A 22107-nucleotide genomic window follows, 5' to 3' on the forward strand; every position below is an offset into this window, starting at 1 on the left:
TGGGCGCGTGTAATCGAGAATCAGTGACATGACTTCGCTCTCCTCTCCTCTCCTTTCCGAAGGCACGACTGAAGGGCGGCTCTCCCTGGGGTGTCAGCGGAGACCGGAGGCCATTTGCACAGGATGCGGACAGGCGTCTGCTCATGGTCATAAAGGAGTGTATTCAGCAGCAGCAGACGGGCTTAAACAGGTCCCCGGAGGGGCTGGTGCTACTTCTCACGCTCAAACGTGTTTTGAGGACCGCACTTAGTGAGGGACGGGCACCGCACTTAGTGAGGGGCGGGCCACAGGGGTGGGCCACAGGCTGGTAGCAGCGTCGGATGCTGAAGGAGGACCACTGAGTCCTTATGCAGAATTGGAGCAGGGCACGCAGGTGAGCTCCTGTGACTGGACTCCAGCCAAGCCTGGTCTGGCTGAGCTGTTCTTGGAAACCAGATTGATCAGGAGAATCCATTTCCCTGAAAAACAGAATTCCAGGCAGCCATGAAGGCAGGGACCGCTTCTCTTTCTCTTTGCATCTTTTTTGCACACCGTCCTCCTTCCCTCTGCTCCTCATCCCAGACAAATTAAGATGGCAAGACTTGAGACCTTCAGAAGGGAGTCTCCACTGGCATTAAAGAGAGAAACCAGACCTAGCCGGTTTGGTGCGGAGCGTTGGCCTGCAGACTCAAGGGTCCCAGGTTCAAGTCCAGTTAAGAGCAGGTACTTTGGTTGCAGGCTCAATCCCCAGGCCTGGTCAGGGCACATGGAGGTGGCCACTAATCGATGTGTCTCTCTCACACATTAATGCTTCTGTCTGCCCCCTCCCTTCCACTCTCTCTAAAATAGGGGTGTCGAACTCAATCAGAGAAGGGGCCAAAATCTAAAATCCAGCCTAAATCGCGGGCCGAATGGTTTACTGAACAGTCATAAACTGACAATATCATAAACTGACAGCGGAGTGCAGTGATGACAGCGCGGTGCGGGCCACATTGCAAGGCCTGGCGGGCTGGATTTGGCCCGCGGGCCTTGTGTTTGACACATTTTCCAGTGCTCTAAAATATCAATGGAAAAATCCTCAGATAAAGATTAACGAAACAAAAAAAGCAATGTCAGAATGGAAGGTCATCACATGTGTTCATTCTGATTACTTTTCTCCAGAAACTGCCACCATTCAAATCAGTGATTTCCTAGTATTAGCAAGAATTACAAATCCATGCACCGGGCCTCTAATATAATATAAATGATTCAATACCTAAAGAGAAAGAAAAAAGAAACATTTCTAAACTCCGCCATTTTAAAACTTATTTTCACTAATGCACTTGAGTCTGTGGCTGGGGAAGTAGCGTGGCCTCCTGGAGTTCATGCCTAAGTCACGTTCTAATGCGAACACCCATTAATGCTGATCATACAACAGTTAACCCGGCACCAGAGCCCTGGGAAAGTGGGGGAAGAGGCTGCCTGCCAAGTATTACTGGAGTAAGTGATGAAATAAATGCAACTTCCTTTGTTTCATTTTGAGCAAATATATAACTTTGTTTCCTTATCATTTTTTACCCAAAGAACAAGAAAACCTGTAGAATTCATAAAGTTTCATGAGAAACTTTCCATATATTAGGAATCACCAACAGACCATCAACTTTCAGATATCACAGAGAATTTCTGCACCAAATTAACTATACTTTGCCATATTAATACAACCTGTAGCTTTTTAAAAATTTAACTAATTACCTTAAAATATACAAACAAAACAATACTCCCACCTAGTGGATAAAGAAAAGCAGCTGGCTTATTTTAGCTGTGAGCAGCACCACCATAAAAAACAATTATAACTGCAATGAATTTAAAATAAGTTTATTCTGTTTTTCACACCCTCAAAATATTTCTTGAAAAAAGGAACCTATGAAACTGCTGCTGCCGCCGCCAAGATATGGACCGGTGACAGAACCATCCGGATCACGTGTAAATGTTACTCTGAACCTCGTTTGTGGCCACCAATTTCTTCAGTATCTCTGTGCTCTGGGGAATATTCTGGAAGGAGAGAACAAAGACGTTACACAGCGAGGCTGAGAGTTCAGTGACAAGCGACATGCAACCCCATCCCTGCACCGGCGCCCACCTGGGAAGGCGCTGCCGTCGCCTCCTTCCAAACATCTAAGGGTGTCCTCCTGGCACTCAGAACTCAAGGCCGTCTAAGCCCTCACGCGGACAGGAAGCTCCAGCTCGGCCACCTCTCCCCATGAGCTGCCTTCCCTCTGCAGCCCCAAACTGCTCACACCAATCTCCTCCGTGCTCCCTGGACTCACCCACTCGGGCTCCCACTGCCGCCCTGGCGCAGGATTCACTCATCTTTCACATCCAGCTGAAGTGCCGCGTCCCTGGTGCGGCCTCTCCTGAAGGGCCTCCCCCTCCCCTTGCCGGGCACACCATGCCCACTGTGGCCTGGCATGAAATCACCTAAGAAACCAAAGGACCCCCTGGGGTCTGCCACCTAGCACTGTGGGGTCCTCACAGGAGGCACTCAAGAGAATCCAGTGTGTTGACCAAATACCAATTTTAGATCAAAGAAATAATGAATTCGGGGTGACATATGTGGTCACTAAGAAACCACCCTTCAAAACAGCCACCTGGCTCACCCTCCCTGCCCCCAAATCTTTGTTTAATGCAGAAATAAAAAGATTTAAAAAGTTATTTAAATTTTCCCTTCAAAGAATATTTTAAAACCCGAAAGTTTAACTAAACACTACATGACACATGATTCACAGTTCTCAGAACAAGTCCGAAGTTCTCAGCACCATACCACAATATGGACAGAACCACCCGGCCCGCCCTCAGACAGTGGGAAGAGCCAATCAGTTAACCAAGAAGCACACAAAACTATTAGCATAGACTTCAAAAGAGATGCTATATAGTTACTAGAGGCCCTGTGCACAAAATTCATACATGGTCCCTCAGCCCAGCCTGCACCCTCTACAGTCTGGAACCCTTCGAGGAATAACGGGCAGTCAGACATCCTCTCACAATCCAGGACTGCTGGCTCCCAACCACTTGCCAGCTTGCCTGATTGCCCCTTAACCACTTCCCTGCCAGACTGATTGATACCTAACTGCTCCCCTGCAGGTCTGGTGGCCCCCAACTCCCTCCCCTGCAGGCCTGGTGGCCTCCAACTGCCCTTCCCTGGAGGCCTGATCCCCCCCCCCCAACTGCCCTCCCCTGTAGGCCTGGTCACCCCCAACTGCCCTCCCCTGCTGGCCTGATTGCCCACAATTCCCCTGCCAGCCATCTTGTGCCGGCCATCTTGTGTCCACATGGGGGAGGCCATCTTGTGTGTTGGAGTGATGATCTATTTGCATATTAACTCTTTATTAGATAGGGTGAGGTAGCTCAATTTGTCAGAAAAATGATCCATTACTCTAATGGTTTTGGAAGACCCATAGAGGTCCCTCGGTATCACAGGGGATTGGTCCCAGGACCTCTCAGGCTACTAATCTCTTCGATGCTCAAGTTCCTTACATGAAATGGAGCAGAATCATGCAAAAAGTCGGCCCTGCCATCCACGGAAAGAGAATGCTAACAGTATTGGAATTATACTTGAGTCTTACAGTTTTACTCTTATTAATTCAACAAATGGTTATTGAGGGCCATCTTCTACATGCCAAGCTTGTGTCAAACGGGGAACACCAAAATGAAAAAACATGGCCCGTTTCCACAAAAAGAGGAAACAAACTGTGAGATGAGCTAACACCCACACACCAGAAAAGCGGCCTTAACACGAATGGCCATTCTGAACCACAGAGGGCTGTGGGACAGTGTTGTTATACCCTCATCCCTTTAAGGAAGCTGTTTTCAAATTGGGAGTCCATGGTTTTCAGCAAAGCTCTTAGGAAGAGGAGGGGAGTTCCTAAATACCTGGAATTACAGGCAGGACTTCCTGCGTACACGTTCATAGGTATTCTTCTGGGGAGGAACCCACAGATACATATACAAACTGAAAGCTTATCTCATCTTCCCACATCTAGTCCCACACAAATTTAGGTGAATCCATACTATGTCTCCTTAAAAAATACTGCCTTCCAAATGAATTCATTCTAAATTAATCAAATGCCTTCTCAAAAATTACCAACCTTCCAAATGAATTAGTTACAGAAACTTCTGGAATAGTAAAACCATCTTTCTTCACGGCACCTGGGACTTAACTGCCTGGCACTGATCGTTACACACGAACAAGACACTCAAGTTACCAGAGAGAGGGACAACCACATTCCAGCCGCCAGATTAGGAGCTTTGAGGAAGAAGGATCTCAAAGTGCCTCTTAGGTTTTAAGCTGACACCACACATTTATGCTTGTTTGTTCATGGTAGTAAGTCAGCTATTAAGTCAAGGAGTTAAATAAAGTCTTACCTTAACCAAACCTTTCAAGCTTCTGGAAGAAAGCACAGGCTTAAAAGCCTCAGCTGTAATGAGGTCTAATTTCATCACATCAGTATAACACAAGTACAGAATGGCAGGGATTTTCCATACTTGACAGTAGCTCAGAACTGAATATACAAGAAAGGAAAAGCATTTACTGCCATTTTGAATTAATTATAATGGATATATTTTCCAAAGCCAATTATTTTCCTAAGTATTCTCCTGCTTCTGCATATATTGATTTTTTAATTTAATTTTTCAATTACAATTTACATTCAATAATATTTTATATTAGTTTTAGGTGCACAGCATAGGCAAATACTGTTTATTTGCATTTCCTGAACATACTAAAACACATTTTAAGTAGCCACAAGATTAAAATTTAACTAACTATCCTAAACAAAGTAAATTAAATGTAAATAATAAATATATAAAGCATATATAAAACTTTGAGCCATTTATTCTAATAAATTTAACATTTTGAAGAACAAAAACCCTTTTATTAACTAGAGGCCTGGTGCACAAATTCATGCACCAAGTGGCGTCCCTTTGGCCTGGCCAGTAATCGAGACCTACTGGGAGGCCGGCCAGCCAATGGCTTCTGTCAGTCGGGGGGAGGCGGGGGGGAGGGGGGGGGCCAGGGCCAGGGAGAGGAACCACAGGCGATAGGCCAGCCAGCCCCACCCCCGATGGCGGGGAGTGGTAATCAGGGACAGGGACAGCCAGGGGAAGGAGCTGCAGGAGGTTGGGAGGGGACAACTGGGGCTAAATCAGGCCAGTTGGCAGCCACAGTGCACATCATAGCGAATTAGCCTTTTATTATACAGGATAACAACTAATAGTATATAGTGACATTTACTACTGAAAAGTGACAATCTAATTTTTAATATCGTAACAGGAACAAAAATAATAAAACTATCAAGATTCAAGATTCAATATTTGAAACTACTATTTTGATAATTAAAACATACTTTACCAACTTTTCATATACCAACAATTTAAATCTAACATGGTTCACGAGTTACCAAAGGCCAAGAAACAGAGCAGCTCTGAAGGGGAACAGTTACGAACTCAGAGCTGTTCTCAGTAACTGTGTGTGGAAAACTTTACAGCTCAAACCAAACAGAATGGACTGGCAACTTCAGATCCTGAGGTTAAACAGCAACGCATTAATCATCATCATTAACAAACCACTTCAAGAAGCTCGCTCACACTCAGAGTAGCAACGACCAACAAAGCAAACCAAGAGGTGGTGTAAAGGCTACGAACTTGAACACCACCTGCTGCGGGGAGGTCGTGCGCGATGTTCGGCTGCTCCAGCAGGGAACAGCACGGAGACTCTTTGGAATTCTGTGTCTTTAGGGCTTTCAGGAAAGGAGGATGAAGGCTGCTGGTAGATTCTGGAGTCTTATAGTCAGTAACGTGTCGACAGGTGAGAATAGTTACTTGCATATTCTTCTTTGGACAAGAGCCAAAAACCTAACACATAATTGATTTCAAATTAATATGTGTATATATATATATAACGCTGTTACAGAATAGAAACATTTCCCAGGTGTTTACCGCCACTCACAGTATGTCAGGCCTTTCCATGGAAAAACAGAACACACTTTCCTATCCACCCACCTAGATTTGGCCTTGGTTCTGTCACTTTCGAGTTAAGTGACCTTCAAGTCACTTTCCTCCCTGTGAACCAGGACAGCACCGCCACCTAAGGAAGCTGCCATCGGAGGAAATGAAGTCAGGAACAAACATGGCCAGGAAGGACGGCCAGACATCGTCCAGAGTAAACGAGTCGCTCGACTGGGAACCCTATACCAGTCACGTTCACTCCCGCTCCTACCCACCAACAAGGCAGCAAATAAGTCTTCTTAACAATCACTTTTAAGTGAATGTAAAAGAATTTTAAGTAGTCTCCCCTTATCCGCAGTTTTGCTTTTGGATTTTGCTTTCCATGGTTTTGGTTACCCGTGATCAATCACATTCTGAAAATATTAAATGGAAAGTTACAGAAATGAACAATTCACACGTTTTAAATTAGGTGCGTTCCGAGTAGCATGATGAACTCCCATGCCATCCCACTCCGTCCAGCCTGGAGCATGAGTCACTGCCTTGTCCAGTCTCACACTGTGTACATTACACCTGTCACATAGCAGCCATGGCATTCTCAGATCGACTACTGAGGTATGGCTGTGCATGTGTTCATCTACTGTCTTAATTACTCTGCTTTATCATTAGTTGTTGTTAACCTCTCACTGTGCCTAGTTTATCAACTTTATCGTAGGTGTGTACGTATAGAAAAACCACAGTGCACATAGGGTGTGGTACCCAGGCAAACACTGGGGTCTGGAAACATCCCTGCAGATAAGGGAAGACTCTATAGTACACTGTAGGCGAGTTTCAATTGCTCTAACCTCAATGTCCCTCTAAGTTTGTGTCTGATGGTTTTCCACAGACTCTTTCAGCTTTTACTTATGATAATATAAACAAGAAAAGCAGCAATTTTTTACAGAAAAAGATTTTAGGTCACAGAACCTTGTTTGAAAATATTTTATGAAGAGAAGAAATGGCTATGTCAAGTAATAACAATAAAAGTGAAGATTTTATGTTATGTCATCAATGATTTGCAAGACTAATTTCATTATATCACACAGCTTTGTAAATAAACCAAAAATGTTAACACTATGTATTTGTTACCAGTATGTCCCCTTTAAGACATATGCTCACAGGGCTAATTTACAGTCTCTCTATGACATCTATAGTATGAGTCAATACTTGGCACTGTCAGACTGTGTGTGATTACTGTCAGACTGTGTGTGATATGACTCACATGAACCAAACAGCAAAGGGACCCAAAGAGTGTCCCTAGGGAAAAAATATTGATTAAAAAAATTGTTTTGGAAATGCATAATTTTACCTTTTTTTAAGTCTGGGAAAGTAGTTCCATAGTATAAAAACAAAATATTTTTTACATAATTATCCTATATAAAGTAAAAATACCAATTATTACAGCAGTTTTCTACCCTTCTGAGATCTAATAAAACCTCTCCCTAAAAAATACACAAAAGTGCATGAGCATAAAATCATGTATATAATTATCAAAGGCTCACAGACCTTCTAAAATGCATTTAGTAACTTTTAATAAATACTCCTAAGTATGCCAATCTAGATTAAAATGAGAATACATCAAATTTATTTCTAATTAAAGTGTAATGCCTATACAAAAATATACTAAGATGTAAGCTGAACTGTTGCTAAGATACACATACGTCGATTTCATTTAAAAATAATATGTAGCTGGGACCGGTTTGGCTCAGTGGATAGAGCGTCGGCCTGCGGACTGAAGGGTCCCGGGTTCGATTCCGGTCAAGGGCATGTACCTTGGTTGCGGGCACATCCCCAGTAGGGGGTGTGCAAGAGGCAGCTGATCGATGATTCTCTCTCATCGATGTTTCTAGCTCTCTATCCCTCTCTCTTCCTCTATGTGAAAAATCAATAAAATATATTTTAAAAAAAAATAAAAATAAAAATAAATAATATGTAATTGCCCAAATTATAATTATTCTCTAAAATTCCCAGCTGAGTTAAAGTCTTCACTGAAAATTTTGTATTATTAGGCACTATGTGCACAACTTTCCCACAAAAGGAAGCCTCAATCAGTTCACCATAAGGCTGAGAACAATGGGTGTAATATTCTGGGGTCTGGAGTGAGTGGCAGCTGAGTGCCAGCCCGCCGCCCGCCCCGAGCACTGCCAGCACTGCCACTTTCATCGTGGTGGTGTCACTCTGTTTCATGCGTGTAGTTTGTTTCTTTCAAACAAAATAAAAAGGTGGATGGGAAGAATTCAACTAATGTTTTATCTTCTGCGACCTACAATCTTTTGCACTACGCTAGTTATGTTTGTTAAAAAAGTCCTTTTATTCTTTATATTCTCTAACAACTTACTACAATATTTAAGGAAAAAACCCAAACACTTTCCCCACTTCGGTATCTGGCTGCGTAGGTTAAGTGCAAGGTACTAAACCCTTACCTAATGGCATCGCTCACCTTTTCCAGCCACTGGTACTGCTGATCTTCAGCGACGTAGCAACTGCACTGGCAAAGGAAAACCTGGAAAACCAAAGCCCAAGTTTTGGAGTCAAATAAATTTTATATGCACCGCAGACTGTCACCAGATACGCATCATGAATATCCTAATTAACACTTATATAACACTTTTCTGAATTTGCTAATGGCTTATTTTGCTTTAAGTTTAAGAATCAAGCTACTACTGGTGATTAATATCAGAATAGATGCACACTGACTGGGCGGCTGCACATGAGGCACTGAAGATGCTCCCAGTGAAGATCACAGAACCCCTACAACACGGGGTGGTACCCGCCCTGTGCGGGCCCCCGTGGAGGCCAGACTCAGATCAGGTCTTGGTGGCATGAAGCCCAACTCCACGGTCTTTCCTGAGAGGAGGTGTTAGTGTAGAAGCCCAGCTGCAGACCGTAAGCTCCAGGTGAGATAACCTGCCACTCCACAAGGCCATGAAGGATGAGATTCCTGGTTATCAAAGTCACAGAACATACTATCCACAGAAGTCAACCATATCTTCTCTTAAAATCTTGCCAAATAGCCCTAACCGGTTTGGCTCCGTGGACAGAGCGTCGGCCTGCAGACTCAGGGGTCCCGGGTTCAATTCCGGTCAAGGGCATGTGCCTTGGTTGCAGGTACATACCCAGTGGGGGAGGGGGGTGTAGGAAGCAGCTGATAGATGTTTCTCTCTCATCAATGTTTCTGACTCTCTGTCCCTCTCCCTTCCTCTATGTGGGAAATCAATAAAATATATTTTTTTAAATAAAAATAAAAATAAAATATTGCCAAACAGCTAACTGAACAAAGCAAGTACAAGAGGGGAATAGGGACCCTGGGATAGGGGAGAACATAAAGACTGGAGATATATTTAGTTGCCTATACACAAAGGTTCTGAATAATCAAGAGATGTCTAACCAATAAGAAGTAAAACTAGACACAGTGACAGAAATTTCTACTTGACCATCACTATCTAAAGTGAAACTTTTCCACTAAGGATCAGATCAAGTTTCCTGATGCTTGGCTTCCTGAGTAATCTTATATAATAAAAGCCTAATATGCTGTGTCCGACCATTTGCTATGACATGCACTTACCACCAGGGGGCAGACACTCTGACTGATAGGTTAGCTTGCTGCTGGGGTCCTGCCGATCAGGCCTGGATAAGATGGGCCAGACATGCCCTGGAGCCCTCCCAGGGTCCTTCCCTGGCCCCAATCATGCACCAGTGGGGTCCCTCAGCCTGGCCTGCACCCTCTGGCAATCCAGAACCCCTCAAGGGATGTCAGAGAGCGTGCTTCAGCCTGATCCCTGCAGGTCAGGCCAAGGGACCCCACAGGTGAAGGGATTCATGCACTGGGCCTCTAGTTTCCTATAAACACTGAGTATTTTATAAAAACCCTCACAAAATTTCAGTAACTTTGAAGTGCAAACTGTAAGTATTATAAAACCAAATTCTACAGTTTGGGGGGCTAACACATGGTCCTCACCATTTGAAATAAGCAATATTATAATATTATGGAGTTACTGACTTCTTCCAATGTTGAATCCCTGCCCCCGCCTTTGATCAAGTGTCCAGCAGGGGGGAGCAGAACTCTGCCAGACAAGCAGATGGGCAGACATCACCTGCATGGCCACCTCACCTTCCTGACTTGTTCCCCAAACTGCCCAGCACATTGAGTTCTCTAAATGAACGCAAGAGTAGAATCAGGACAAATACAATCCAAAGAAATCAGCATCAGCTACAGAACGTCTTTTCTGACTTAAAAATCAGGACAAATTAGGTTAGGATGAAAGCCTGGTGTCACCAGAACTGTATCTAGGATGCATGCAGCACTCATTTGTTCAGCAGACATCAGCTGAGTTTCCGGCATGTACCAGGCACTGGCTAAATACTGGCCTACAAAGCAGAACTCCGGCTTTGACAGAATGAACATTTTTGCACGTCTGGAGTCGCCAATTGAAGTAATCGTTTAAATGAGGGCAATACTTAAATACCTAATGTTAAAAACCTAATGTTTCTAACAAAGTCATATCAGAATTTCCTAAGAACTTTACCAACGGTGCATAAACAAGGAAGTGGTTACTAACCTGTCTCCGCCCGAAATAGACACAGAGGAACAGGGAATTCAAATGACCGCTACAGAAATTATGTCTACACAACTCCTACTTTTTTGTTGTTGTCCATTTTTCTTCTTTTTTTTTTTTTTTTGTCCATTTTTCCGTGGATTTTTTTAGAGAGTGGAAGGGAAGGAGAGAGACAGAGAGACACGTGGACTGGTTGCCTTGCTCCCACACGGGCCCGGCAACAAGGTACATGCCCTCGACTGGAATGGAAACCTTCAGGCCGCAGTCCAACGCTCTAGGGCTACACAACAATGCCTTACGCACATAAGGTCAGTCCCACATACCGAGGGGTTTGACTTCAGATGATAGAACACGCAAAAAGCCTCTGCGGGGGATAAATGTACAGCGTCCGTTGTTCTGCACCATTCATTCCAGAGTTTAGCACAACCGACTTCTTCCCAGACTCCTGAATTCATAACAAACGACGACAAAAATGCTGTAAAAACAATTCACAGGAGTTAGTATTTGGCTCTGCAGGTTGCATTTTCTAGTCAGTAAAAAATAAGTTCATTCAAGTTACTCTAGAATTTGAGAGCTAAAGGCGCCATTCTAGGCCATCAACTTCACACTACCATCTAGCAGAAAAGGGAAACTGAGGCCGAAAGAAGTAGAAGGCCCCACCCTGAGTACGGGTGGTATTGGAGCCAGGAGCTGAGAAGGTTCACTGACCCACTTTACTCTCTCTCACAGGCAACACTTAGCTGGAAAGCTTTAGCCAGTAGAACTGTAACATAAATGAGTCGGTAGCTATTTACCTCGTACTTGTTCTGTGAACACTAGGGCTACTTTATAGGACAAAGATCTGGACTGGAGTCCCGGATGCTCTCCTTGAGCTGAAGGAGGCCCTAAAGTTACACAGACTTGCACATGCCCGTGCATATTGTCATAGCTCAGTGGTCAGCAAACTCATTAGTCAACAGAGCCAAGTACAACGATTGAAATTTCTTTTGAGAGCCACATTTTTAAACTTAAACTTTTTCTAGCACCACTTCTTCAAAATAGACTCGCCCAGGCCGTGGTATTTTGTGGAAGAGCCACACTCAAAGGGCCAAAGAGCCACATGTGGCTCATGAGCCACAGTTTGCCGACCACAGTCCTAGCTGAACCCTGCACTGTTCTAACTTTAACTTCTCAAATGGATTCATTTATTAAAGATCTTAGAACTTAAGTACTCAAAATGTTAGTGATTACTGTTATTTCTAGAGTTCTCGTTATGTTCTTAAAGAAACCTGTTAATTGAAAACCATTTAAGAGCCAAAACTGGTGTGGCTCAATGGTAGAGCGTCGGTCTGCGGACTGAAAGGTCCCGGGTTCGATTCCAATCAAGGGCATGTACATTGGTTGCGGGCACATCCCCAGTAGGGGGTGTGCAAGAGGCAGCTGGTCGACGTTTCTCTCTCATCGATGTTTCTAGCTCTCTATCTCTCTCCCTTCCTCTCTGTAAAATATCAATAAAATACATTAAAAAAAAACTATTAAAAAAAAAAGGAAAAGAAAACCATTTAAGAACCACTGCTACAAGGGGTCATACACACATGCCCCCTCTGCCCCTGCAGATCTGGCAAACAGGCCCTGGAACTTATGGAATCCTCGATACCTGAACACACTGGAACCAATTCCTTGAGTTTTTAAGTTCCTAAAGCCAAGAACATTTCCTTTAAATCATATTTTTTAAGCTTATCAAAAAGACAGTGCCACCTGAGTGACAGATTTTACTTGAATTCAAAGTTATTCAGAGTTTCTCTAAAACAATAACAAACATTTGAAATCTTCTCTATTAAAAATAGAACAGTAAGTTGAGCTTTTATTCCTTCAACAAAACGTCTATGGAATGCATTTCCACTCACCTACTGCATTGTTCCCAACAGCAATTATAAACTTGGAGCAAGGGTATTTTTCCAGCAGAGAAACTTCCAAAGATGATCTTGTCTGTCTTCGAAAGAGCCGCACCTCCCTAACACAAGACACAAAAGATGAAACCAAAGCAACTTACATGCAAATAGAAAGATTTCTTTTCCTTATGATTAAAAAAATACTGTAAGTATGATTTTGTATTCAGCAACACACAAATTTTGTTTATAAAGAACATAACTATAATCCTCAGGAGACAATGGACAACAGAGAAAACCATCCCGCACAAAGTTCCCGGAGAACTCAACCAGAGATCAGGCTGTCCCCGGACCCACCGACAGACCAGTCTGGGCTCCCTAATGGCGGGACAGCGGGCAGCGCCGGCCACCGGAACACCAACCACCACCTTCCAAGCTTTCTGCCAGCCAAACGCTCAACCAGAATCTGACCCAGCCTCTAGAAACTTCTACTTCCAGGAAGTGCGGGCGATAAAGGGAGAAAGAGTTAAATTAAAGCGAGCTGCAGAGACCAGGCGGGGAGGCCTCGGATGGACACAGAGCCCTGGAAAAGGCCATGTCTGAGAGCCCGGGTCCATGTGCTGTGGGCTGGCTATGAAGGGGCATCACCGATGGCTGATGCTGGCAGGGTGACACCGCCTGGAAGAAAACGCAGGGGCTGTGGTCACGGGGACTTGCTTTCGGGTGGTGGGAGACAAAGGGGGCAAAACCTTCATTTCGCCAATGTCTCCCATGTGCGTGTGTTTGGGAAGAATACTTTCTAAAACCACACATCCACCTGCCACTGACACGCAATGCTAGCCGAGGCGCGGGGCGGAGAATTGGTTTCAAGAGAGCGGTGTTATGCCGAAACCGGTGTGGCTCAGTGGATAGAGCGTCGTCTTGCGGACTGAAAGGTCCCAGGTTCCATTCCGGTCAAAGGGTTGCAGGCACATCCCCAGTGGGGGGCGTGCAAGAGGCAGCTGATCGATGATTCTCTCTCATCGATGTTTCTAACTCTCTGTCCCTCTCTCTTCCCTCTGTAAAGAATCAATAAAATATATTTTTTTAAAGAGAGAGAGAGCGGCGTTCTGTCCCTGACCGGACACAGGGCCAGCCGGGCGCCAAGACCCAGGCCCGCGGCCGAGAGGGGCCGGGGCGGAGCCACAAGCCGGTGCCGAGGGGCGTGGCGGGGCGGCTCCTCGGAAGAGCGCGTGGGCCCAGCAGGCCGCAGCCCGGAGCTGTGCGGCCTGCCCGCCGGCCTTCCGAGGCCCGGGGCAGAGCAGGGCCGCGGCCGAACGGCAGCCACCGCGGCCCCGGCGCCCGCCCCGCTCCGGCGCCCGGGAGGGACCCGCCACCGCGGCCCGTGCGCCCGCCCCGCTCCCGAGCCGGGGCCTCACCCACCGCTTCCGCGCCAGCTGCCGCCGCACCTCCCGGTCCTCGGGCGTGTCCGCTCTCCCCTCGGCCTCTTCCTCCTCGTCCTCCGTCCCGGCTCGGCACGGCGCCTTCACCACCTCCCCGAAGAACGTGGCCGCCATGCTGTCCCTCCCCCCGCCCCGCCTAACTGCGGCGCCGAGGACTGCGCCTGCGCCGCCCGCGCGCCAACCCCGCCCCCCGCGCACGCGCCCTTCGGCCCCGCCCCGAGCCCCGCCCCTAAGGGCGGTCGCTTGCTGCCACGCCCCCTTTGCCACCTCCGCGCACGCGCCCTGGGACCCTGAGCGGCCTCCATCCCTCCCCTGCCCCTGGGGGTCAGAGGAGGGATTGGGGGCAGAGGAGGGATGGGGGCAGAGGGATGGGGGCAGAGGAGGGATGGGGGCAGAGGGATGGGGGCAGAGGAGGGATGGGCGCAGAGGAGGGATGGGGGCAGAGGAGGGATGGGGGCAGAGGAGGGATGGGGGCAGAGGAGGGATGGGGGCAGAGGAGGGATGGGGGGCAGAGGAGGGATGGGGGCAGAGGAGGGATGGGGGGCAGAGGGGTGGGGGCAGAGGGATGGAGGCAGAGGAGGGATGGGGGGCAGAGGAGGGATGGGGGCAGAGGAGGGATGGGGGCAGAGGAGGGATGGGGGGCGGAGGGATGGGGGCAGAGGAGGGATGGGGGCAGAGGAGGGATGGGGGGCAGAGGAGGGATGGGCGCAGGGGAGGGATGGGGGCAGGGGAGGGATGGGCGCAGGGGAGGGATGGGGGGCAGAGGAGGGATGGGGGCAGAGGAGGGATGGGGGGCAGAGGAGGGATGGGGGGCAGAGGAGGGATGGGGGGCAGAGGAGGGATGGGAGGCAGAGGAGGGATGGGGGGCAGAGGAGGGATGGGGGGCAGAGGAGGGATGGGGGCAGAGGAGGGATGGGGGCAGAGGAGGGATGGGGGGCGGAGGGATGGGGGCAGAGGAGGGATGGGGGCAGAGGAGGGATGGGGGGCAGAGGAGGGATGGGCGCAGGGGAGGGATGGGGGCAGGGGAGGGATGGGCGCAGGGGAGGGATGGGGGGCAGAGGAGGGATTGGGGGCAGAGGAGGGATGGGGGCAGAGGGATGGGGGCAGAGGAGGGATGGGGGGCAGGGGAGGGATGGGGGGCAGAGGAGGGATTGGGGGCAGAGGAGGGATGGGGGCAGAGGAGGGATGGGGGCAGAGGAGGGATGGGCGCAGGGGAGGGATGGGGGCAGGGGAGGGATGGGCGCAGGGGAGGGATGGGGGGCAGAGGAGGGATGGGGGGCAGAGGAGGGATGGGGGCAGAGGGATGGGGGCAGAGGAGGGATGGGGGGCAGGGGAGGGATGGGGGGCAGAGGAGGGATTGGGGGCAGAGGAGGGATGGGGGCAGAGGGATGGGGGGCGGAGGGATGGGGGGCAGAGGGATGGGCGCAGAGGAGGGATGGGGGCAGAGGAGGGATGGGGTCAGAGGAGGGATGGGGGCAGAGGAGGGATGGGGGCAGAGGAGGGATGGGCGCAGAGGAGGGATGGGGGGCAGAGGAGGGATGGGGGCAGAGGAGGGATGGGAGGCAGAGGACGGATGGGAGGCAGAGGACGGATGGGGGCAGAGGAGGGATGGGGGGCAGAGGAGGGATGGGGGCAGAGGAGGGATTGGGGGCAGAGGAGGGATGGGGGGCAGAGGAGGGATGGGGGGCAGAGGAGGGATGGGGGCAGAGGAGGGATGGGGGCAGAGGAGGGATGGGGGGCGGAGGGATGGGGGCAGAGGAGGGATGGGGGCAGAGGAGGGATGGGGGCAGAGGAGGGATGGGGGCAGAGGAGGGATGGGGGGCAGAGGAGGGATGGGCGCAGGGGAGGGATGGGGGCAGGGGAGGGATGGGCGCAGGGGAGGGATGGGGGGCAGAGGAGGGATGGGGGCAGAGGAGGGATGGGCGCAGAGGAGGGATGGGGGGCAGAGGAGGGATGGGAGGCAGAGGACGGATGGGGGCAGAGGAGGGATGGGGGGCAGAGGAGGGATGGGGGCAGAGGGATGGGGGGCGGAGGGATGGGGGGCAGAGGGATGGGCGCAGAGGAGGGATGGGGGCAGAGGAGGGATGGGGGCAGAGGAGGGATGGGGGCAGAGGAGGGATGGGGGCAGAGGAGGGATGGGCGCAGAGGAGGGATGGGGGGCAGAGGAGGGATGGGGGCAGAGGAGGGATGGGAGGCAGAGGACGGATGGGAGGCAGAGGACGGATGGGGGCAGAGGAGGGATGGGGGGCAGAGGAGGGATGGGGGCAGAGGAGGGATGGGGGGCAGAGGAGGGATGGGGGCAGAGGAGGGATGGGGGGCAGAGGAGGGATGGGGGCAGAGGAGGGATGGGGGGCAGAGGAGGGATGGGGGCAGAGGAGGGATGGGGGCAGAGGAGGGATGGGGGCAGAGGGATGGGGGCAGAGGAGGGATGGGGGCAGAGGGATGGGGGGCAGAGGAGGGATGGGGGCAGAGGGATGGGGGCAGAGGAGGGATGGGGGCAGAGGAGGGATGGGGGCAGAGGAGGGATGGGGGCAGAGGAGGGATGGGCGCAGAGGAGGGATGGGGGCAGAGGGATGGGGGCAGAGGAGGGATGGGAGGCAGAGGACGGATGGGGGCAGAGGAGGGATGGGGGCAGAGGAGGGATGGGGGCAGAGGGATGGGGGCAGAGGAGGGATGGGGGCAGAGGGATGGGGGGCAGAGGAGGGATGGGGGCAGAGGAGGGATGGGGGCAGAGGGATGGGGGCAGAGGAGGGATGGGGGCAGAGGAGGGATGGGGGCAGAGGAGGGATGGGCGCAGAGGAGGGATGGGGGGCAGAGGAGGGATGGGGGCAGAGGAGGGATGGGGGGCAGAGGAGGGATGGGGGCAGAGGAGGGATGGGGGCAGAGGAGGGATGGGGGCAGAGGGATGGGGGCAGAGGAGGGATGGGGGCAGAGGAGGGATGGGGGGCAGAGGGGTGGGGGCAGAGGAGGGATGGGGGCAGAGGAGGGATAGGGGCAGAGGGATGGGGGCAGAGGAGGGATGGGGGCAGAGGGATGGGGGCAGAGGAGGGATGGGGGCAGAGGGATGGGGGCAGAGGAGGGATGGGGGCAGAGGAGGGATGGGGGCAGAGGAGGGATGGGGGCAGAGGAGGGATGGGAGGCAGAGGAGGGATGGGGGCAGAGGAGGGATGGGGGGCAGAGGAGGGATGGGGGCAGAGGAGGGATGGGGGCAGAGGAGGGATGGGGGCAGAGGGATGGGGGCAGAGGAGGGATGGGGGCAGAGGAGGGATGGGGGGCAGAGGGGTGGGGGCAGAGGAGGGATAGGGGCAGAGGGATGGGGGCAGAGGAGGGATGGGGGCAGAGGGATGGGGGCAGAGGAGGGATGGGGGCAGAGGAGGAATGGGGGGCAGAGGAGGGATGGGGGCAGAGGAGGGATGGGGGCAGAGGAGGGATGGGGGCAGAGGAGGGATGGGGGAAGAGGAGGGATGGGGGCAGAGGAGGGATGGGGGCAGAGGAGGGATGGGGGCAGAGGGATGGGGGCAGAGGAGGGATGGGGGCAGAGGAGGGATGGGGGGCAGAGGGGTGGGGGCAGAGGAGGGATAGGGGCAGAGGGATGGGGGCAGAGGAGGGATGGGGGCAGAGGGATGGGGGCAGAGGAGGGATTGGGGGCAGAGGAGGGATGGGGGCAGAGGAGGGATGGGGGCAGAGGAGGGGTGGGGGCAGAGGAGGGATGGGGGCAGAGGGATGGGGGCAGAGGAGGGATGGGGGCAGAGGAGGGATGGGGGCAGAGGAGGGATGGGGGCAGAGGGATGGGGGCAGAGGAGGGATGGGGGGCAGAGGAGGGATGGGGGCAGAGGAGGGATGGGGGCAGAGGAGGGATGGGGGCAGAGGAGGGATGGGGGCAGAGGAGGGATGGGGGCAGAGGGATGGGGGCAGAGGAGGGATGGGGGGCAGAGGGGTGGGGGCAGAGGAGGGATGGGAGGCAGAGGAGGGATGGGGGCAGAGGAGGGGTGGGGGCAGAGGAGGGATGGGGGCAGAGGGATGGGGGCAGAGGAGGGATGGGGGCAGAGGAGGGATTGGGGGCAGAGGGATGGGGGCAGAGGAGGGATGGGCGCAGAGGAGGGATTGGGGCAGAGGAGGGATGGGGGCAGAGGGATGGGGGCAGAGGAGGGATGGGGGGCAGAGGGGTGGGGGCAGAGGGATGGGGGCAGAGGAGGGATGGGGGCAGAGGAGGGATGGGGGCAGAGGAGGGATGGGGGCAGAGGGATGGGGGCAGAGGGGTGGGGGCAGAGGAGGGATGGGGGCAGAGGGATGGGCGCAGAGGGATGGGGGCAGAGGAGGGATGGGGGCAGAGGAGGGATGGGGGCAGAGGAGGGATGGGGGCAGAGGGATGGGGGGCAGAGGGATGGGGGCAGAGGAGGGATGGGGGGCAGAGGAGGGATGGGGGGCAGAGGAGGGATGGGGGGCAGAGGAGGGATAGGGGCAGAGGGATGGGGGCAGAGGAGGGATGGGGGCAGAGGGATGGGGGCAGAGGAGGGATGGGGGCAGAGGGATGGGGGCAGAGGAGGGATGGGGGCAGAGGAGGGATGGGAGGCAGAGGAGGGATGGGGGGCAGAGGAGGGATAGGGGCAGAGGGATGGGGGCAGAGGAGGGATGGGGGCAGAGGAGGGATGGGGGCAGAGGGATGGGGGCAGAGGAGGGATGGGGGCAGAGGGATGGGGGCAGAGGGATGGGGGGCAGAGGGATGGGGGGCAGAGGAGGGATGGGGGCAGAGGAGGGATGGGGGCAGAGGGATGGGGGGCAGAGGGATGGGGGCAGAGGAGGGATGGGGGGCAGAGGAGGGATGGGGGGCAGAGGAGGGATGGGGGGCAGAGGAGGGATGGGGGCAGAGGAGGGATGGGGGCAGAGGAGGGATGGGGGGCAGAGGAGGGATAGGGGCAGAGGGATGGGGGCAGAGGAGGGATGGGGGCAGAGGAGGGATGGGGGCAGAGGGATGGGGGCAGAGGAGGGATGGGGGCAGAGGGATGGGGGCAGAGGAGGGATGGGGGCAGAGGAGGGATGGGGGGCAGAGGGGTGGGGGCAGAGGGATGGGGGCAGAGGAGGGATGGGGGGCAGAGGAGGGATAGGGGCAGAGGGATGGGGGCAGAGGAGGGATGGGGGCAGAGGGATGGGGGGCAGAGGAGGGATGGGGGCAGAGGAGGGATGGGGGCAGAGGAGGGATGGGGGCAGAGGGATGGGGGCAGAGGAGGGATGGGGGGCAGAGGAGGGATGGGGGGCGGAGGGATGGGGGGCAGAGGAGGGATGGGGGGCGGAGGGATGGGGGGCAGAGGAGGGATGGGGGCAGAGGAGGGATGGGGGGCAGAGGAGGGATAGGGGCAGAGGGATGGGGGCAGAGGAGGGATGGGGGGCGGAGGGATGGGGGGCAGAGGAGGGATGGGGGCAGAGGAGGGATGGGGGGCAGAGGAGGGATAGGGGCAGAGGGATGGGGGCAGAGGAGGGATGGGGGCAGAGGAGGGATGGGGGGCAGAGGGGTGGGGGCAGAGGGATGGGGGCAGAGGAGGGATGGGGGCAGAGGAGGGATGGGGGCAGAGGAGGGATGGGGGCAGAGGAGGGATGGGGGCAGAGGGATGGGGGCAGAGGAGGGATGGGGGCAGAGGGATGGGGGCAGAGGAGGGATGGGGGCAGAGGAGGGATGGGGGGCAGAGGAGGGATAGGGGCAGAGGGATGGGGGCAGAGGAGGGATGGGGGCAGAGGAGGGATGGGGGCAGAGGAGGGATGGGGGCAGAGGAGGGATGGGGGCAGAGGAGGGATGGGAGGCAGAGGAGGGATGGGGGCAGAGGAGGGATGGGGGGCAGAGGAGGGATGGGGGCAGAGGAGGGATGGGGGCAGAGGAGGGATGGGGGCAGAGGGATGGGGGCAGAGGAGGGATGGGGGGCAGAGGGGTGGGGGCAGAGGAGGGATAGGGGCAGAGGGATGGGGGCAGAGGAGGGATGGGGGCAGAGGGATGGGGGCAGAGGAGGGACTGGGGGCAGAGGAGGGATGGGGGCAGAGGAGGGATGGGGGCAGAGGAGGGGTGGGGGCAGAGGAGGGATGGGGGCAGAGGGATGGGGGCAGAGGAGGGATGGGGGGCAGAGGAGGGATGGGGGCAGAGGAGGGATGGGGGCAGAGGAGGGATGGGGGCAGAGGGATGGGGGCAGAGGAGGGATGGGGGGCAGAGGGGTGGGGGCAGAGGAGGGATGGGGGCAGAGGAGGGATGGGAGGCAGAGGAGGGATGGGGGCAGAGGAGGGATGGGGGGCGGAGGGATGGGGGCAGAGGAGGGATGGGGGCAGAGGAGGGATGGGGGCAGAGGAGGGATGGGGGCAGAGGAGGGATGGGGGGCAGAGGAGGGATGGGCGCAGGGGAGGGATGGGGGCAGGGGAGGGATGGGCGCAGGGGAGGGATGGGGGGCAGAGGAGGGATTGGGGGCAGAGGAGGGATGGGGGGCAGAGGAGGGATGGGGGGCAGAGGAGGGATGGGAGGCAGAGGAGGGATGGGGGGCAGAGGAGGGATGGGGGGCAGAGGAGGGATGGGGGCAGAGGAGGGATGGGGGCAGAGGAGGGATGGGGGGCAGAGGAGGGATGGGCGCAGGGGAGGGATGGGGGCAGGGGAGGGATGGGCGCAGGGGAGGGATGGGGGGCAGAGGAGGGATTGGGGGCAGAGGAGGGATGGGGGCAGAGGAGGGATGGGGGGCAGGGGAGGGATGGGGGGCAGAGGAGGGATTGGGGGCAGAGGAGGGATGGGGGCAGAGGAGGGATGGGGGCAGAGGAGGGATGGGCGCAGGGGAGGGATGGGGGCAGGGGAGGGATTGGAGGCAGAGGAGGGATGGGGGCAGAGGAGGGATGGGGGCAGAGGAGGGATGGGGGCAGAGGAGGGATGGGGGCAGAGGGATGGGGGCAGAGGAGGGATGGGGGGCAGAGGAGGGATGGGGGCAGAGGAGGGATGGGGGGCAGAGGAGGGATGGGGGCAGAGGAGGGATGGGAGGCAGAGGAGGGATGGGGGGCGGAGGGATGGGGGCAGAGGAGGGATGGGGGGCAGAGGAGGGATGGGGGCAGAGGAGGGATTGGGGGCAGAGGAGGGATGGGGGGCAGAGGAGGGATGGGGGCAGAGGAGGGATGGGGGCAGAGGAGGGATGGGCGCAGAGGAGGGATGGGGGGCAGAGGAGGGATGGGAGGCAGAGGACAGATGGGGGCAGAGGAGGGATGGGGGGCAGAGGAGGGATGGGGGCAGAGGGATGGGGGGCGGAGGGATGGGGGGCAGAGGGATGGGCGCAGAGGAGGGATGGGGGCAGAGGAGGGATGGGGGCAGAGGAGGGATGGGGGCAGAGGAGGGATGGGGGCAGAGGAGGGATGGGCGCAGAGGAGGGATGGGGGGCAGAGGAGGGATGGGGGCAGAGGAGGGATGGGAGGCAGAGGACGGATGGGAGGCAGAGGACGGATGGGGGCAGAGGAGGGATGGGGGGCAGAGGAGGGATGGGGGCAGAGGAGGGATGGGGGGCAGAGGAGGGATGGGGGCAGAGGAGGGATGGGGGGCAGAGGAGGGATGGGGGCAGAGGAGGGATGGGGGGCAGAGGAGGGATGGGGGCAGAGGAGGGATGGGGGCAGAGGAGGGATGGGGGCAGAGGGATGGGGGCAGAGGAGGGATGGGGGCAGAGGGATGGGGGGCAGAGGAGGGATGGGGGCAGAGGGATGGGGGCAGAGGAGGGATGGGGGCAGAGGAGGGATGGGGGCAGAGGAGGGATGGGGGCAGAGGAGGGATGGGCGCAGAGGAGGGATGGGGGCAGAGGGATGGGGGCAGAGGAGGGATGGGAGGCAGAGGACGGATGGGGGCAGAGGAGGGATGGGGGCAGAGGAGGGATGGGGGCAGAGGGATGGGGGCAGAGGAGGGATGGGGGCAGAGGGATGGGGGGCAGAGGAGGGATGGGGGCAGAGGAGGGATGGGGGCAGAGGGATGGGGGCAGAGGAGGGATGGGGGCAGAGGAGGGATGGGCGCAGAGGAGGGATGGGGGGCAGAGGAGGGATGGGGGCAGAGGAGGGATGGGGGGCAGAGGAGGGATGGGGGCAGAGGAGGGATGGGGGCAGAGGAGGGATGGGGGCAGAGGGATGGGGGCAGAGGAGGGATGGGGGCAGAGGAGGGATGGGGGGCAGAGGGGTGGGGGCAGAGGAGGGATGGGGGCAGAGGAGGGATAGGGGCAGAGGGATGGGGGCAGAGGAGGGATGGGGGCAGAG

General features: G+C 55.0%; 1 protein-coding gene across 2 annotated transcripts; it reads right to left on the reverse strand.

Moving 5' to 3' along the window:
- Positions 1-1817: 1817 nt before the first annotated feature.
- Positions 1818-14040, reverse strand: PSMG1 (proteasome assembly chaperone 1). 2 transcript variants are annotated; one of them, XM_084873701.1, is made up of 7 exons: positions 13844-14040; positions 12440-12546; positions 10877-11028; positions 8438-8500; positions 5670-5868; positions 4381-4517; positions 1818-2010 (listed from the first exon to the last, which is right to left on the reverse strand). In XM_084873701.1, exons 1-7 carry the CDS (start codon positions 13975-13977, stop codon positions 1936-1938), a joined length of 867 nt encoding a protein of 288 aa, XP_084729827.1. In that variant the 5' UTR covers positions 13978-14040; the 3' UTR covers positions 1818-1935. The 2 variants fall into 2 exon arrangements, with proteins under 2 accessions (XP_084729827.1, XP_084729828.1); XM_084873702.1 differs by having other exon boundaries at positions 13870-14001.
- Between the last annotated feature and the right edge of the window lie 8067 nt (positions 14041-22107).

Source organism: Pipistrellus hanaki (assembly GCF_964339955.1).
Source record: "Pipistrellus hanaki genome assembly, chromosome: 2".
Classification (NCBI taxonomy): Eukaryota; Metazoa; Chordata; class Mammalia; order Chiroptera; family Vespertilionidae; genus Pipistrellus; species Pipistrellus hanaki.

Excerpts from the sequence above, each read along its gene's own strand:
- PSMG1 (XM_084873701.1), bottom strand. The coding sequence starts at position 13,977 with ATGGCGGCCACGTTCTTCGGGGAGGTGGTGAAGGCGCCGTGCCGAGCC. Across the intron at positions 5,869-8,437 it reads AGTACCAGTGGCTGGAAAAG|GTTTTTGGCTCTTGTCCAAA; the intron begins GTGAGCGATGCC and ends ATTATGTGTTAG. Across the intron at positions 4,518-5,669 it reads GCACGACCTCCCCGCAGCAG|TTCTGAGCTACTGTCAAGTA; the intron begins GTGGTGTTCAAG and ends TTGTATATTCAG.